This window comes from Conger conger, chromosome 11 (assembly GCF_963514075.1).
Source record: "Conger conger chromosome 11, fConCon1.1, whole genome shotgun sequence".
Lineage (NCBI taxonomy): Eukaryota > Metazoa > Chordata > Actinopteri > Anguilliformes > Congridae > Conger > Conger conger.
In genome coordinates, this window is record NC_083770.1 from 46659814 (window position 1) to 46678941 (window position 19128).

The 19128-nt window shown below is 43.6% G+C and overlaps 1 protein-coding gene across 1 annotated transcript; it reads left to right on the top strand.

Annotated features, from left to right (window-relative positions):
- The first annotated feature begins 2835 nt into the window (after positions 1–2835).
- vamp8 (vesicle-associated membrane protein 8 (endobrevin)) lies at positions 2836–13097 on the top strand. Its single transcript, XM_061261580.1, has 3 exons — positions 2836–3081; positions 9103–9285; positions 9936–13097. Exons 1-3 carry the CDS (start codon positions 3067–3069, stop codon positions 10113–10115), a joined length of 378 nt encoding a protein of 125 aa, XP_061117564.1. The 5' UTR covers positions 2836–3066; the 3' UTR covers positions 10116–13097.
- The last annotated feature ends 6031 nt before the right edge of the window (positions 13098–19128 follow it).

Sequence of the window (19128 nt, forward strand, 5' to 3'; positions counted from 1 at the left end):
AGAAGAACATGTTACATTAATGGCATTTGGCAGACGCTCTTATCCAGAGCGAAGTGCAACAAAGTGCAAAGTGCATACCCATGACCAGAGAGAAATGCGCTGAAAGACCCTAGAGGGAAGTACAATTTCAACTGCTAACAATACAACAAAGATAAGAACTAGGGCCTATTTGATCACCAGATTTTTATTTTTATTTTTTTATAATACCGCACCATGCCAATGAATAAACAATTTACCTAGCCAAACAAAACTAGCAAAGGTCTCATCCTAGTGTAATAACACAGTAAAGACAACAGTTAAGGTTTACGGGGAGGTAGAGAGGGGCGGGGAGAAACGGGTTTCTCCTCTAACGGCACTGCAAAAGAATGCTAGAAAAAAACATTTCAAACCCCCTATTTCCTCTGTGAGAAACATTAGAAAATGGAAGATAAGTGGAACAGTTGAAGTTAAGGCAAGGTCTGGAAGACCAAGAAAATGGAAGATAGAATGGCCCGAGACCTGGTGAGAAATGCTCAGAAGAACCTACATTGCTGCAAAAGATCTGCAAAAAAGAGTAGCTGTTCATGCGACAACAATACAACATACTATTAACAACAAACACCTACATGGCAGAGTTTCCAGAAAGAAGCCTTTCCTACAACCTCAACACAAAATTAGCATCTGCAAAACAACTTTACAACTGTTAAGCATGGAGGTGAATCCATTATACTTTGGGGTTGTGTGGCAGCTGGGGGCACATGAAATACTGTGAGTGGAAGGAGGAAATTCTACAGGCTAATGTTCAAAGGTCAGTCGTGCAAGGAAGCCGAGGATATTTCTGACTTCGAAGTGCTTTGCCAGGAAGAATGGAGGAAAAATTACAAAACTAAGAATTGAATGACTCTTCACTGGCTACAGAAAGTGTTTGCAAACTGTCAGTCATCCAAGGAGCAGTTACAAAGTACTATCAGACAGGGTTCCCAAACTTTTGCGCAGGGCTTTTTTTTTTTTTACTAAAACGTTTTAATAAAAAGTAATCTTGCTTTAAAATTTGAAGAAGTGTCATGTCACTTTGTAACTTAGGTCTCTGGGGAGAAAACTTTCAGCCAGACCGACAAGACCCTCCTTCAAAGGTAGCCCACACCATCTCTCACCACCTGGAAGGCAAATGTACATAGATTTGTGTGCAAAAATGGCCATTACGTATGATAATGCACTCTAAGCTATGTACCAGAGGACAAATCTACATGGATTTGTGTGGGCAAATGGCTGTTGCTTTTGACACAGGACACTCAAGGCTGTGTATCAGGGTCCCTTCTGTTCACTTAGATATTACTTGCGAAGGGCTCTTTGACCAGAGGCACCCCACTCTACTGTATTAACCATAATTAAACAAATAGGGTGTCTGAGTGTATAAATCTCCTTGTATATCTCCTCCCATAGTTTCATGGGATTTGTAGCATCTTTTTTGTAATAGTTTCGTAGTGCTGCAGTGGATGACACGGTTGCCTCACAACAACAATGTCCTGGGTTTGAACCCTGACTGGGTGGTACATTTTGGAAGACGTTGAGGGGGGTTGTGGGTCTGTTTTCAGCACAGATTTATTCACATGGGCGGCAGGGATGGTGCAGTGGGTAGCACTGCCGCCTCACAGCAAGGAGGTCCTGGGTTCGAATCCCGGTTGGCCGGGGCCTCTCTGTGTGGAGTGTGCCTGTTCTCCCCGTGTTCGCGTGGGTTTCCTCTGGGTACTCCGGTTTCCTCCCACAGTCCAAAGACATGCAGGTTAGGCTGATTGGAGAGTCTAAATTGCCCGTAGTGTGAGTAAATGGTGTGTGTGTGTGCCCTGTGATGGACTGGTGACCTGTCCTGGGTGTATTCCTGCCTAATTAATTAATTAATGAGATTGTATTTTGGTGCATTACGGGGTAAACACCGGACATAATTGTAGCCTATTTTAAGGATTTAATTTTTTATTATTATTTTTTTTAATGTATTTTGTGTTGCCATTTTTTCCGTTTTCTTTTGCCTTCAGTTTTGGCTAACTTCAGTGGGAGGAGTGGCAGCTATATACACTCAATGATCATTTTATTAGGTTGACCTGTACATCAGCTTGTTAATGCAAATATTTAATCAGCCAATCATGGGCAACTAAATGCATAAAAGCATGTAGACATGGTCAAGAGGTTCAGCTGTTTTCAGACTAAATGTCAGAATGGGAAAGAAATCTGATCTAAGTGAATTTGACCATGGAATGATTGTTGGTGATTTGAATATCCCAGAAACTGCTGATCTAACAGGGAGAGACATTAAGTCTCACAGGGTTGATGCAATATCCACATTAGTCAGTTTCATAAATTACATGTAATTCAGTACTGAACACGTTTCTGTAGAATATGAAAAATTACGATTGTTTCCAGGTGTGAGATTTTAACTACATCAAAATAAAAATATCACCATCTACGTCATAGGTTACCGTCAGTCCTGCTTCAGTAACTTCTGATTTCCAGCTATGTAACCTATCCTGTTGGCCAAGATGTTTCCTTGTGGCACATGCGGTTAGGTTATCTAAATGCTGCAGAAAGATATAGGCTACTGATTTGTGCTTTTGCCTGCATTTAAAGTGCGGATTTAAAAAATAAAATGTGGGGCAAGCAAACCATTTTTGGTAAACAAGGCGTTTGAGATGAATACACGGTTAGGCTATATTCTGTAGGCCGATAAGAAGTATGAAATCCAGTCAACGTCACGACCTGCGAGATGTCACCCCTCCTCCTTTCACCTGTCTCAGGTGAACAAACAGGTTCGACGATAGGCCCAGCGCCCCCGTGAGGATGCAAGCAGACTTTGGAAAAAAAACAAAATAGAGGTGGGTCAAAGCGAAGGAATTCACTTTGAAGCAGAACCAGGAAGTTAACAACAAGAGCCTCGGACGTCGGCTCTGGAAGAGCTAGAAAACATTAGATTTTTCACCGAACTACGGGCTGAAGGAAAGGGGGGAGAAAAAAAAAAGTGACATTTAACAGATTTTGTGGGCAGTCTGCGTCATCACTGTGGACGTGTGGTTTCCCCATTTTTGAAAAAGAAATATGGAACATAACATGGTAGGTGTTGTCCAAATTGTACTTACAAGGTGGTTTATTACATGTTGATAGGCTATTTGGTTAGTCTTTATAGCCTACATATATTAACCTACATTAGACGAGTCTAGTTTTCTTTGTGTCTGTGTAGTCAACGCAGTCAACGCGAGGCAAATGAGCACACTTGTTGAACTTGTTTGTATTTAGCAATTTGTAGATTGATAAATGAATGCCATTAAGGGATCGGTTACCTGCTAGGACAACTCAAAATGCACATATATTACTTTCCCTGATGAAACAAGTCCGTTTCAAACTTTAAAATGGTTGATGGCCGTCTTTGGCGGAAGCACACGGAGACCCCTGTAATTCAAGACGAGCTGCTTTTGTGTCGAAACGAGAGCGCAATACTATGTTCCCAAAGTCGCAAGCTAACAAAAGTTACAAAGATGGCAATCGCACGATTTTAACTGTTCAGAAAATAGGCCAGCTATCGTAGTGATATACATTTAGTTTTCCTTTAGTTGCAATACCATCACTATCATTGTTTCAATAGGCCTGGATTAATTGATTTAGGCTACACGTCGAAATGGAAAATCCGGAGCATTTAAAAGTTTAGGGAATGGTGGCGATGTCACGACCTACTCTAACAATTAAAACGAGGCCTAGATGTGTTTTTTGTTTTCTTTCTTTACATTTTACCATTGTTAATGCCATTCAGAAAATTACCAATCTGGAAATGTTAACTTCTACGATTAAATTGCAACGAGCCACCTCGAGTCTTATTCATGGCATTTCCTTCAACTGAAATTAAGACCTTAGGTCTTCCTTAAGGCTGTTACTGCTTGGTATGCCAGAATAGCCAACTCGTGTTTGCTAAATTCCTTGTTATTCTGAGAAGGTACTTGTGAACGCTCCACGAATATGAAGTACATACATTTGTAAGAATGTGAGCATGTAAGGCAACGGCTGTGACAAATCTTTAAAATCACGTCTAAATGACAGGCCTACAAGGGTTGCTCTTACAATTGCTGCTCCGAATGTATACATCGCCTACTCGCAACTTTCATTATTCTTAAATGGGGAAATTAGCTCTAGCTAATTTTAGCAATAACAAAACCAAACCGAGATTGCCCACGTTTACACCCTTGCAGGTAGGCTTACATTGCCCATTCGGGTGATGGTCACCATTTAGAGCGGTGATCCAACTGTGCCAAGCTTCGCGAGAGAGGAAACGGCAAACGAGATGACTTGACAGAGGTCGAGACCGATAGTAATCAAACGGCTATCTGATACTTGTTCAAGTGTAGAATCTCCGCTTTCACCCCCATATTGTGTGGGATGATCATCAGTGAGAGGAGAGAAAGTATCCGGGTTTGTGTGACTGGGCGAGACTCATCCAATCCCTAGTGCAGGAGTAGGCTGCCCTGGTCCTGGAGGGCCAGTAACGTTTCTGGTTTTTGTTTTGCTCCGTTTTAATGGATGATTAAAAGGCTCAGCCGGGATATCCTCTGTGGTGAAGTGCTGAGTGCCTCCAGCATATGGTCTTCTGCATTCATTAAACCGGATTAATTACAACTAATTTAAGTGTTCCAATTCGGTAGTTGTAGGTTTGGATGGGGCACAAACTAGGACCATCTCTGGCATTCGAGGACCAGGGTAGCCCTAGCCCTGCCCAAGTGGAATATAAAGTGTAGATTAGTCCGTTTATGTGACCGGGTGTGTCTGGCTTTGGCTGCTGATGATGTGTGACCTGCAGAAAACAGTGAAGTTGCATCAGGTCTGTCACAGCTTATCTGATGGGCTGGGTCCCTCTGATAACGTAGACTAGTTCACAATTGCATCATCAAAGGGTTGTGCAAAAGTTTTATATTGAATTCAAGTACTGGCGTCCGTGTCATAGTGCAAGTGTTGCTGTGTACGATGTTTAACGCATCAGAACCCATGCCCAGTCCCACTTCACCTCCTAACCGCTCCTCCTACACGATAATGCTAATTTCACCATCTTTTACAAGGGGCTGTCCCAGAACTGACTGAGCCAAGTGTCAGTGAGGGCTAGTGGCTGTTTGTCCTGCAGATGCTCCCGCAACGATGAGGAAATTCTAACGCTCGCTTGAAAGCGAGTGCTGACATCGTGCGGAGGCGTCGTGTTGCTTAATGCTGTTACCAGTCCTCGCACAGCAGGGCTGACCACATTAAAATGTAATCTCACTGCCCATGCCTTTTCAACAAAGACAGATCATGGTCATCGCAGTGTTGTCTGGAGATAACACTGCGATGCACAAACAAGTGACGCAAATCCAGTCGTTTAAAGTGCACTGATGACACCCGTCTAAATTGCGGTGATGTAATGCAAATGTAAATTACGTTAAGTGGTATTCTTTGTGGTGATTTGTTATTAGTAAATTTCCGATCAGGGTGGTTGCTGGAACATGCTAAAAGTGCTTCCCAACGCCTGCATGCTTTCCTTTTTGTCATGCATGTCAAAATGATTATTTCTCAGATGGGTTCAGTCTGTATTACAGAAGGGTTTGATACGGTTTGTGTGTTCAGTGACAGGGCCTACTGTCGTTTGCCTCGTTTTACCAGGTAATTATATTTAAGGAAACGATGAGGGGAATTCCTGTGGACTGTTAACATGGACGTTCTTCTTGTCTGAGATCCGGTGATGCTCGTCCGAGTGCTGGTTTTATGGGCCTTGTTATCGTTGCTAACGCCCTTCACCACCGCAGTGGTCGTGACATCAGCAGTAGAATGTTCGGCTGAGGACACTCCAGCCGCGTGTTGTGATGTCACACCGTGAAGGGTTAAGGACCGGCTGCCATGTGATAGGAGCCAGCCATTTGGTCCGGGTTTCGTGCCGAGCTGTTTGCGGCAGACACTGGGTGGGTGCAGTCACAAAGCTCATCTTGCCGTCGCCTGGCGACACCTTTTGTTTGTGGCTGAGTGTACCTGTGCATGCTGCCTCGTGGGGTTTGAAATGGGAGCTCCCTCCTGCTAGTCAGGTGTGCACACACGTATACACCCAGTGAGCCCTTTGTTAGGTATTTATTAGACTTACTTACTTCTGCTGCTGTAGCCTGCCCACTTATAGGTTTTCTTGTGTCGTGTGGTCAGAGATGCTCTTCTGCATACCACTGTTGTAATGTGTGGTTATTTGCACAACTGTCACCTTCCTGTTAGCTTTGACCAGTCTAACACGCGTTTCTGTCTGCAGAACTGCTGCTCACAGGATTTTTTTAATTTTAATTTTTTTGCACTATTCTCTGCAAACCTGAGAGACCCTAGAAATCCCAGGAGATCGTCTGTTTCAGAGATAGTCAAAACACCGACAATCATTCCACAATTAATGTCACTTAGATCAGATTTCTTCCCCATTCTGACGTTTGGTCTGGCAAAATAGCTGAACCTCTTGACCATGTTTTTATGCATTTAGTTGCTGCCACATGATTGGCTGATTAAATATTCATGTTAACAACCACGTGTACAGGTCTACCTAATAAATTACTCATTGAGTGTACATGCACATGCTTAGAGACACACTCAGAAGATACATACAGTATAAGGTTAAGTTCTAAATTGGTCTCATTTGGCACTTGTTGAATGTGCTGGAGGCAGTTGTATAAATTTAATTTACATTTTATTGAACAAATAATTTAATGTGATATTTCAGCTGCGTAGGGCATTCATTTTCTTACTTCCATGAAAAGCTTCAAGCTGCGCAAAGTACTGCAGGCATCTACAATTCCAGCAAGTATTTAAAATTTACATGGAAAAAAACAATCCCAAAAATGTTATTCTGCTAGTTTATCTAGTTCTGAGAATACATTGTGTAGAATTTGTATAAGGCAGTTTATCATCAAGTTATTTTATTTGGTAGATGCTTTTTAGCCAAAGCAACATGCAGAATTTACATTTAGCACTCAAATCACCTGTAGAGCTCGAGATGCATGCTGCCATACCAAGTACTTAATACTTTTTTTTTCTTTCTTTTTTTTCATACTCGGATCAAGAAATATTTTTGTGCAGATTTGCTGATGGTCCGTTCTACACAACCAAGATGTTCAATCCGTGACAATGTGAAAACATGCTGACTCACCGCACTAGCAATTAATTTGTCATGGAAATTTTAAAAGGGAGCATTGTTTTTGTACACTGACTTCCTGCCTCGCCCTGCCTGGTGATGGGATAATGGTGTTTCCCAGCACGCAGCTAAACACTTCTGGTGTAAATACCTGAATGCCTCTGTCCCTGACGCAAAGGGCCAGGAATGCAGGGCTGCTGTGTATTCTCTCTCCACTCCTGACACGTAGCCTCTTCAGACGCACCAAAAGCATGCTCTTCTATAATTAAACCATCTATTATGTTGCTGGTTACTTTCAGATTTCTGAATGCTACGGTATGTTCTCAGCGCAGGCAATCTGCTTAACAGTCTTACGTACTACAGGGTGTTGTTCATTCCTTTTGGAATCAGACCCATTTTGGCATTTGAGAACCTAACAATAGCATACAAAAATGTGTTTGTTCGGACCGATTGACTTGGCTAGTCATTTAATTTCTCGAATTATTTTAAATATATTATATGTCATTATTATACATATAAGTGGTTACTGAGTGTATTAGGTAGACCTGTACACCAGCTTGTTAATGCAAATGTTTAATATATAATGGGGTGGTAAGAGCAGTTGTCTGGCAGTCGGAGGGTTGCCGGTTCGATCCCCCACCCGGGCTGTGTCGAAGTGTCCCTGAGCAAGACACCTAACCCCTAAATGCTTCTGACGAGCTGGTCGGTGCCTTGCATGGCAGCCAATCGCTGTTGGTGTGTGAGTGTGTGTATGAATGGGTGAATGAGAAGCATCAATTGTACAGCGCTTTGTATAAAGGCGCTATATAAATTCCAACCATTTACCATTTACCATTTAATCAGCCCATCGTGTGGCGGCAACTAAATATGCATAAAAGCATGTAGGTCAAGAGGTTCAGCTGTTTTTCAGACCAAATATCAGAATGGGAAAGAAATGTGATCAAAGTGACTTTGACCGTGGAATAATTGTTGGTGCCAGACAGGGAGGTTTGAATATCTCAGAAAAATGAACAACATTCAGTGGGCAAAATCACGCTGTTAAGGGAGAGAAGCGCATTATAACAGTGGTATGCTGAAGAACATCTCTGAACACAGTGTCAAAGCAGGATGGGCAAAAAGTAGATGGGCTACAGTACCAGGAGACCTAATAAGTCTAAAACATAAGTGTAATAAATACCCAATAAAGTGTTCACTGAGTTCTATATAATTACTTGATATATTTATTTTAGTCCCACAATTTTTCTGTTCTCCTCATTCGGTATTTCCAGTCCTGATGGCCCTTGTGATCTGTGAGGCTGCATGTTGGCACTCCTTTCCCCCAGACTGTGCATGCACACAGCCGGCTGCTGCAGCTGATCTCTCCACACTCCCATCGGCTGCTGCAGCTGATCTCTCCACACTCCCATCAGCTGCTGCAGCTGATCTCTCCACACTCTCATCGGCTGCTCTGAGCAGTCACTGCCCTGCAGGCCTGGAGAGAGCCAAGTACCGCCACCCTCCCGACCCAAGGCGCCTGTCCCAAACCTTCCCTGCTCCCTGGGCAGTGCTTCTCTGTGGGACTCTAGGGCGAGGTTGCTGGTGTCTGTGTCATGCATACGTTTAAAAAAAAAATGGTTTCCGGCCTCATTTCACTCGTGCCAACTTCTGCTGTTAATGACCTAATTAGCTCAACCGTGTCTTGATCTGACATTTGTATGAGCTGCAGACTGCAGGTGTACCCTAAAGATAGTCCTTTGCTCAAGTACAAGAGTGACCCGACATTGTTTATACAATTGTCGGAAAACTAAAACATGATTGGCTGGAATGAAAACCTGTCACAGATCGGCCCTCCGGGACCGGTCTAACCCCTCCACCAATCACAGGGTGACTGTGTCACAGACTGCGATGGCAGTTGGTCTCCTCAGGAGGAGAATGGAGGCGTCCTTCGCTCCTCTGTGACTCGAGCACCTCCTCTCCTCCCACAGGAGCGGGGCGAGAAGGAGAAGGAGGAAGAGGAGGAGGAGGTGGTGGAGCAGAACCGGGTGAAGGCTCTGCAGTCGCAGGTGGACGGGGTGAAGGACATCATGACCCAGAACGTGGACCGCATCCTGGCACGCGGAGAGAGGCTGGACGATCTGATGGACAAAACAGAGGACCTCCAGGCTGGGGTGAGGCCTTCATTCCCCCCAGCACCAGCGCCTCCCTCTCCCCATTACCTCCATCTCTCACCCTCCCTCTCTTTCTTGCTCTTGTTCGATCTCTCATGCAGGCTCTTGTCTTATGGTAAGCATTCTCTCTGTCTCTGTCTCTCTGTCTCTCTCTCTCTCTCTCTCTCTCTCTCTGTCTCTGTCTCTGTCTCTGTCTCTGTCTCTGTCTCTGTCTCTGTCTCTGTCTCTGTCTCTCTCTCTGTCTCTCTCTCTGTCTCTCTCGCTGTCTCTGTCTCTGTCTCTGTCTCTGTCTCTGTCTCTGTCTCTGTCTCTCTCTCTCTCTCTCTCTCTGTCTCTGTCTCTGTCTCTGTCTCTGTCTCTCTCTCTCTCTCTCTCTCTCTCTCTCTCTCTCTCTCTCTCTCTCTCTCTCTCTCTCTGTCTCTGTCTCTGTCTCTGTCTCTGTCTCTCTCTCTCTCTCTCTCTCCCCGTCTCTCTCTCCGTCTCCTGCCCCTGCTTGTTCATCAGTCCGTGTTCTTCACCACGCAAGATGACCAGATCTGTCCTCTTCCCTTCTCTCTCCTGCATCCTATCTTCCTCCTCTTCCGTGCCTCCACACCCCCCCCCCCCCTCATCTCTTTAACCCCCCCTCGTTGTCCCCCCCCCCCCTCCAGGCCCAGAACTTCAAGCACACGTCTCAGAAGGTGGCCCGCTCGTACTGGTGGAAGAACGTGAAGCTGGTGGTGGTGATCGTGGTGATCGTGCTGGTCATCCTGCTGATCATCATCCTGCTCGCCACGGGGGTCATCCCCACCAGCAGCCCCACCCCCCCGTCCCCCACCCGCGCGCCCTGAGAGAAACTGACCCCCCCCCCCCCCCCCCCCCTGCCAATACCAGCTCCCCCAAAATCCACTCGGACCTGTATCCAGTCCAGCCGTTCCCACAGTCCCCCAGGCCAGCCCAGATCTACGCACGCGAGCAATGCAAATGCATATTCACAAGTGTACAAACCAGTACACTTTGAAGTGCAGGCATAGTCCCCTCCTTTAGAAATGTACATTGGTATGTTTCACACCTGGCCACAAAAATACCAAGCATTTCCTCCCGAGGCTTCCTGAGCTTTTAATACCACTTTTAAACACTAGATGGTGAAATTACCCCAATCCAGAGAGCCTATAAATGACTATACAGCCTGGTTTTTATTGCAGATAGATAGGTGAGCCTAATTTGTATTTATATATCAGCTGTCATTGATTTATGGAAAAGGGGGTCTAGAATCAAGACCGAAATATGTTAGTTCAAGAAGCTTCTCCTCAGCCATGTGCTTATCTGATGTTGGCCTAGATCAGCGCTGCTCAACTCCAGGTCCTGTGGGCTGCAGTGTCTGCAGGTATTTGCTCCAACCGTGCGCTAAACCACTATGTTACCTGCTTGGTGCAGATAATAAACTAATGAGTGAAATCAGGCGGTGTAGCGCAGGGTAGGAGCAAATACCTGCAGACACTGCGGCCCGCAGGACGTGGAGTTGAGTTACGCTGGCCTAGCACAAGGGAAGTGGTAATCTTAATTTAACCTGTTCAATTAGTCAGCACAAGCACTCATATTGAGACCTTGTGGCAATTGCCATTTTAACTTCAGTTCACGGACTGTACAGCCTTCTGACCCATCTTTTGAAGGACGAGCATCGGTGACTGAGTGAATGGTTTCAGTTGCCACACAAATTTAATACGAGATATTAGTTGGTATGTAAGTTTAACCAAAACACGGTGCATTTTAGAATTAAATTAGCAAGGAGCTCCAGTTGTTGTTTGAGTTGTGATGAGGCACTTTATGGTGCCACTGATCCACACTGCTGAGGAGGGCTGGGGGGCACGGAGTGGCCACATGAACATAAGTTAATAGGGAATCGTAGTGAAAATGTATTAGAGGGAATGTATGCAATGAGAACAGTCATACTGTTTTGTGTTTTCTTTTTTTCTTTTTTTATTTGTAGGTTTTTTGTTTCCCCCCCCCCCCTCTCCCCACTTTGTTGCTATGTGCTTCAGCCCAAACCCCTCCCCCCCCACCACCACCTGATCATGTGACCAATGCAGCCTATCAGGTGGGAGGCTGGGCTACTCGTCCTCTGCGTCTGTGCGCTTGATTGGCTCTTCCTGTGCCTCTGCGTCTGTGCGCTTGATTGGCTCTTCCTGTGCCTCTGCGTCTGTGCGCTTGATTGGCTCTTCCTGTGCCTCTGCGTCTGTGCGCTTGATTGGCTCTTCCTGTGCCTCTGCGTCTGTGCGCTTGATTGGCTCTTCCTGTGCCTCTGCGTCTGTGCGCTTGATTGGCTCTTCCTGTGCACCCGTCTCTCTGGGTGACGACTGAGCTTGCATGCGTGCTGTGTCTCGGGACAGGAGCGCAAATCTAGGATCCGTTTCCCCGCTTGGCTCGTAATGGGTACGGATGGGATGCGGACCGCGGGGAAACTGATCCCAGATCTGCGCTTCTCCTCCGGGACACTTTGTGCTGCTGTGCTCTGAGGCTCCTCGTCTGCTCTGACGGTGAAGCCCTTCACCTCCTCTACCCCTGCAGAGAGCTCTGACCGAGCAGGGGTGCTCCCCGGTACCGCTGTCGTTTCCTCCACTCCGTGGGTAAGCGCGGCAGGTTGAGGAAAGGAGGGATACCTGTTTGGAGTATTGGGATGCACCCCTCCGCCATCTCCCAGTACTCCAGGTGAAGTTATAGCTGAGAAATCTGCGATTTACAACAACAGCGGTATAGCTGTGAACCTCCAGTCCTCTAGGGGGCACTGCAATGGGGAAGATGTAGTCGGATCATTAGCTTCTGATTTCATCGCCCTGCCTTAAGCTCGTCGTTCAGGTTCAATATGCCTGTGTGTGCTGAACGATTGTCCCTAGAAGGGGCTAAGCACCATGGGCATAGGAAACCTGATGGCCGTAATGTCCCATATCGAGTGGCTGATTGGCAGGATTAACGCAGCGCGTCGTTAACTGAGCGGTACGTCCGTCCTTTCTAGGGCGGCCATCTTGTGATGACTGCGCAGAGCCAGACCGGATCGGGCCAACATCCGGCCTGTTAAAAAAAAAAAAAAAAAAAAAAAAAAAAAACACTGCCTGTTTTTCGTAGCCCTTTGAAAGTCGGAGGTGGGCACGGTTGCCGTTTTGGATGTGCATGTTCGCCAAGACTCTTAGCTGTGCGACCGTTGCATTGTCAGCCTGGCTTTTGCAAGGTCAAGAAATCATCCCCTGTGCTTGTGTATGGCTGAAGACTGTCCGTGTATATTTGTGAACGTACCGCCTCTAAATCCTTCGGCTGTTCGGATCAGAGTTTATTTATGTTTTATTATTATCGGAAAATTCTTAATGAAATTAAAATGCATTTTATTCTGTCTGATTACTGTAACTCTTTCAAGTGGCCCTTTCAATAATAAAACCATAAGATGATAATAATAATAAACCATAAGAAATCAAGCTGCAACACAGTAGGTTCTACGATTGTTGCCCTCTAAGTAATTTGACTTGTGTCAGTTCCCACAGAAAGATGTTTATTTTGTCCTGAAACACATTTGAAATGTTTGCCTAAAATGGTTTTCTTAAAAATATTATTTTGATCCTTAATTGCCCCTTTTCAACTGCCCCACAATATACAGTCACATAAGTTTGACCAGCTACAAGTAATCTATTCTATTTAATCATATGTTGGGCGAGTACTTTGGGTTCTTTGGCCAGTCATGGTTTCCATAGGTTTTTATTTTGCATTAAAAAAAAAAAAAGTATATGAATGAGAAGTCTATGATAAGCTGTGTCTGATTGTGCAATAAATAGTATTTGCCTACACTTTTTTTCTTGGCCTAAATACTGAGTATATTTCTTACTTTTCCTGAGTTCCTCAAAAGCTTCCTGAAAATGTTCCTGTGGTGGAAAGAGGCTTATTATGTTAATTCTTCAATTGCAATACCGTAAGTATAGATTATGTCCACTAGAGGGCGAAATGATACTGAGACGCATGATTGATGACCGTGAATACACTTTATACATATTAAACGTACACCGATCAGCCACAACATTAAAACCACCTGCTTAAATCAGTTTTTTTTATTATCCTAGTTGTTTTAAACTGTATAAACCTGTCTATAAACACGTAATATTTCATTATATGATTTGTACTTGTTTAAGCAGATAATCATAAGTGAGTTGCATTCAAAAGTAAAATTTTTACATGAAAATTGAAATCTTGTAAGCACATTGGGAGGAGGGGGTGCATTGTTTAGTTATTTTGTAATTACACATATTGGTACATAATCATGTCTATCTTAACAGATGGTCCAGGACCTGTCAAAAGTTTCATATTTAGAAAAAATAAAGACCACCTGCCGTATTTCAAAATGCATGGGATCTATTCCTACATAAGTTATACGTTTCACCACATGCAGTGTCATGCAATTCCAATTGAGGGAAGAAGGGTGAAACTGATGTAGGATTTATCCTAAATATGGTGAGTGGTCTTTATTTTGTTCTAAAAATAAAAAAATTCTACAGGTCTTGTAGCATCTGTTAAGATAAAAGTAATCCTGAACACCACTAGGTACCAAGGTGTTTAAATAACAAAACAATGCACCCCTCCCCCTTCCAATGAGCTTACAAGACTTGCATTTTTAAATAAAAAAATATGTTTTCTTCATGTCTATTAGCGGTAGAGACCTCAAATATTGGCACAAAATTAATAAAAGCTCTTGTAAGCTCATTGGACGGGGGAGGGGTGCATTAAACAAATGATGTTAAACAAATTCTCACCTGGATGAACCCTCATCAGTTCTCATCAGGACAGTCTGTGTGTTAACATCTATGTGTGTATTTCTATATTCTTACTAAAGTTTGGATTTTTATTTCAATACTGCAGTGGAAGGCATCGTCAGCCTTCCGCTAGAATTCTTCTGAAAGCACTCGCCATTGGTAACTTCCAGATCTTTTTATTTTTTATTTTACATTTACATTTTAATCATTTGTCAGACGCTTGGCTGATGTTTTCTCTGGGCGAAAAGGAAGAGGACTGCTGTTTGTAGTGTGAAGATCTCATGCAGTATGTTTTGAGGAAAGGAAGGATCTGAAATCTTTGCAGTGGTAAGTGAGTTGTGTCCCAATGGGTCCTGAAACCAAGGCCTGTAAAATATTTCTGTTCCCATCCTATGTTTTCATATTTATTTTAGCCTCAAAAACGTCTTATCTGGGAAGCCATGTTTGGGAATTAATATCTTGACAAATATTGTTCCTACCCTCACCAAGCTTTGTTGGATAGAAGACAAACATGTTTTCTTTATGTCAAATGTGATATTGAGGGCACTACAAGCCCACAATTTGCACCAATATGGTATCAATCTTTATTTTTTCTGCAATACAACTTTTATAAATTTTGTGCCTCTATTTGAAGTCTCTAGCACCAATAGGCATGAAGATATTATGAATAAAACAAGGTGTGGTAGCATATTTTGGTCATTTTCATAGGACCAAAATGATATGTGGGGTAGCAAGTAGGAACATGGAAAGTGCTTTATGTACGGGTACAAAGTGCCAATGTCCCTCTGTTTTGCACACCATTTTCAATTTAATGATTTTAATTTTTTAATTGAGTGTCTTACTCTATTTTAAATATGGGATATAAAATTTTACCACTCCGTTGAATATAGCATCTATCACAGTTAATGCCTTCTTCTATAATGAGGCCCTGATAGTAAATAATATAGCTCGCATTAATGACCTGTAGTAAAATGAGCCTGCAGAAAACATATATTTCTTTACTCAAATCAATATTTCAGAGGCATAAGTGGAGATAATAAGGGGTGACCCTGTTCTTCATCATGGGCGTTTTTTGCCTTTAACTGTGTATTTATATATGAAGGGAACACGGAAGGACATAATAATCGTACATCAAGCAATTTCCATGTTCCTACTAGCTACCCCACATATAATTCTGGTCCTATGAAAATGACCACGCCTTGTTTTATTCTTAATATCTATATGTCTATTAGTAGTAGAGACCTCAAATATTGGCACAAAATTAATAAAAGGTCGTATTTGCTGAACAAATAAAGATTGATAACATATGGGCTTATCATACCCTCAATATCACTCGTGGTTTTTTTTCATTCTGCCCCCAATCTAGGGCCTTGGCATGGAGATGACTTGGCAAAAAATGTCATGAAGTACAGGCGTTTATTGGTTCAGTCACACCGAGATGATGTTTGTCTTCCATCCTACAAGTAAGTTCCTTGGTAAGGAAGGAACAATACAAGATATGAATGGCCAAACATGGCTTTCCACATTTTTGAGAGTGTAAAAATGAAAAAATATCAAGGGCCAAAAAAAATATATAAAAACATTGGAATTGAACAGAAATATTTTACAGGCCTTCGTTTTGGGACCCAAACATTATTCAGACAAACTTTGAACCAAATCTCAGAAAAGGATGGTCTGAACCTGGCCCATACCACACATTAATGCCACCGCAGTAGCGCTGCTAACACAGAACTATACAGCAAAGGAGATATGGTAGATGTATGAAATAAATAGGTGCTATTACATTACATTTCACATTACATTACATTACATTACATACATTACTATTCAGCTATGTCCAGTTTTATTGGGTAAATTGGTGAAGCTAGAAGAGTGTGTTGCCTGTCACATCTGACTGAATCCTAAGGACTGCTATAAATGAGCCTATCATCCTTCAGTCAATGATCAATTTGTACAGCTGTAAAAAAAGCCTCACATTAATGTCACATAAACCATTTTCCTGAAAGAAACTTATACAGGAAATCGACTACAATGGTTTGATGTGAACATACGTCGTTAACGATGCATGGATAGGGTTTAAATAATACAACAGTGCTAGTGTTATTGCTTAGTCACCCGTCCTAGTTCGTTACAAACCCCACGTGAATGTGAGCAACCGTTCCCCCCCCCCCCCCCCCCACACACACACACACACACACACACACACGCACGCATGCACGCACTTATACACGAGCGCACGTAATGAAAGAGTAGAAAACAAGCGGATGAATATTCCCTTTGTGTCTGTGCCGCTCAGCACTGAAGAGACGCCATTGTTGTCCTGACTGGAAAGAGAATCCTTTAGCATCATGCTGTCTGATCAGCGCCCACAAGATCCGCACACATCAGCTGACACACAGGCAGAGGAAAAACCTCGTGAAATCAGGGTCCAAAATCTTTTCATATGACCCCCCCCTTGTTCTGCCAATGGGTTTCTGAACTTTTAGAGACTGTTGAATACATTACTAAGATTGTTATTGTTGATTTTGTTTACAAGTGTAGGAGTCAATAGTTTGTTTTTCTTATTACATCATGCATTGAGTCATTACATTACATTACATTAATGGCATTTGGCGGACGTACAGACGTTCAAAGTGCAAAGTGCATACCCATAACCAACAACAAAGATAAGAACTAGGGCCTATTTGATCACCAGATTTGTAATTTATTATTATTATTATTTATTTATTTATTTATTTTATAAATACTGCACCACGCAAATATATGAATAAACAGCTTACCTAGCCAAACAGAACTAGCAAAGGTATGATCCTAATAACACAAGTAAAGACAACAGTTAAGGTTTAAAGGGAGGTAGGGAGGGCGTCACCACTCCGAGGTTCCTTGTGCAGGGTGTTGGCGTCAGTGAGGCGTCCCCTGGGGAAATGGAGAGATCCAGCTGGGGCGAGGTCAGAGCAGGAATGAAGATCATTTCAGTCTTGCCTGGGTTGAGTATTGTGTATTGTATTCTCAGGGGAGAAATACGACCCCACCCGTCCAGACAGGTGCCTCACACCTCGGAAGCATGTCCTTATTTATTTCATTTTTATTATCGGTGTAGTCCCTCTGACATTGACATCCCTTTTGCGGGTGAGCCCTGGAGAATACATACGATGTAATCATATTCAACAATGTACGGTAAACCCCATGAAGGCTTTCAGGAACGCTGGTACCAATCAGGGATAACTGGCGTTTATATGCACATATTGTCCAAAGCACTGTAATAATAATAATAATAATAATAATAATACATTTTATTTAAAGCGCCTTTCACGTCACCCAAGGACACTGTACAGTAGTGGCAAGTGGCAGTCATAAAACAACATATAGGGACAGACACTGTACACTTATTAAAAGACACTATACAAAAATGTAGACAAAATAAAGTATATAAAACAACAAACAACAATAGGATGGTACAAGGCGAGAGTGAGATGGAGGGGTCAGTTAGGAGTAGGGAGGAAAAGCAAGAGTGAAAAGGTGAGTTTTGAGCTTGGATTTGAAGGTGGACAGTGAGGTGATTTTCCGTAGTGCAAGTGGGAGGGAGTTCCAGAGTTTGGGGCCAGCTACACTAAACGCCCTGTCACCCACAGAACGGAGATGTGCAGTGGGGGTGAGCAGGAGGTGGGTATTGGTGGAGCGTAGGGTGCGGGTTGGTTGGTATGGGGTCAGGAGGTTTGAAAGATAAAAGGGTGCAAGATTATGTTGGGCTTTGAAAACAAGTAGAATGATTTTGAATTGAATACGGTATTGCACAGGGAGCCAGTGTAGTTGATGGAGGATGGGAGTGATGTGTCGCCAGGGCCTAGTGCGGGTGAGAACTCTTGCAGTGGAATTTTGAATGTATTGGAGTCTGTTTAATCTCTTTGCTGAGATACCAAAGAGAAGGGCGTTACAGTAATCAAGTCTGGAGGTTATGAATGCATGGATGAGAGTCTCAGCAGCGGTGGGGTTAAGTGAGGGGCGGAGTTTGGGAATGTTTTTGAGGTGGAAGAAAGCTGTTTTGGTGATGTTTTTTATGCTAGTGTCAAATGAGAGGGTAGAATCAATAATGACACCAAGGTTTTTAACTTCAGAGGTAGTGGTAGTGAAATAGCCGGGGATGGATAGATGTGATAGTTTGAGTTTTTCAATACAGCTGGTGTGGCAATGAGTATGGCTTCTGTTTTGTCATGGTTAAGTTTGAGAAAATTCTGTGTCATCCAGGTGCTAATGGCATTGAGGCAGGTGACCAGATTGGAGGGAGGGAGTGTGTGGGAGGGCTTAGTGTGAATATAAATCTGTATGTCATCAGCATAGCAGTGAAAGTTTAAACCATACTGACGTAAGATGTCACCAAGGGGGAAGATGTAAATGACAAAGAGCAGGGGACCTAGGACAGAACCCTGGGGAACACCATGTGAGAGGGGTGAACTGGGAGACCTGAAATTACCTATTCCCTCGCTGTGAGATATGACCTAAACCAGGAGAGTGGAGTGCCAGTGATACCCAAGAGTGTTTCCAACCGGGTGAGCAGTGTGTTGTGACAGACCGTGTCGAAGGCAGCAGTGAGGTCCAGCAACAGGAGAATGCTGACAAGGCCTGTGTCAGCAGCAATGAGCAGGTCGTTTACGACCTTGACCAGGGCCGTCTCAGTGCTGTGCTTAGCCCTAAAACCGGACTGAAACACTTCCCATAGGCTGTGATGTGTCAGGTGTTCTTGGAGTTGGGAAGAAACAGTGCGCTCAAGGGGTTTGGCTATGAATGGGAGATTTGAGATGGGTCGATAGTTTTTCAGATCATCAACAGCTGCTCCAGATTTCTTAAGGACAGGGGTGATAGCTGCAGTTTTGAGTGAGCAAGGAACAGAACCAGTTAAAAGAGATAAATTTGTAATATGAACAAGGATGGGGCATAGAGCTGGCAGGCAGTTTTTGACCAGTGGGGTAGGCATAGGGTCGAAGAGGCAGGTAGTGCTCCTAGCCTTAGTGGCAAGGTCATGGACAAAGTGCTCGTCGACAGGTGTGAAGGCTGAGAACAGCTGAGCTGGTAAGGT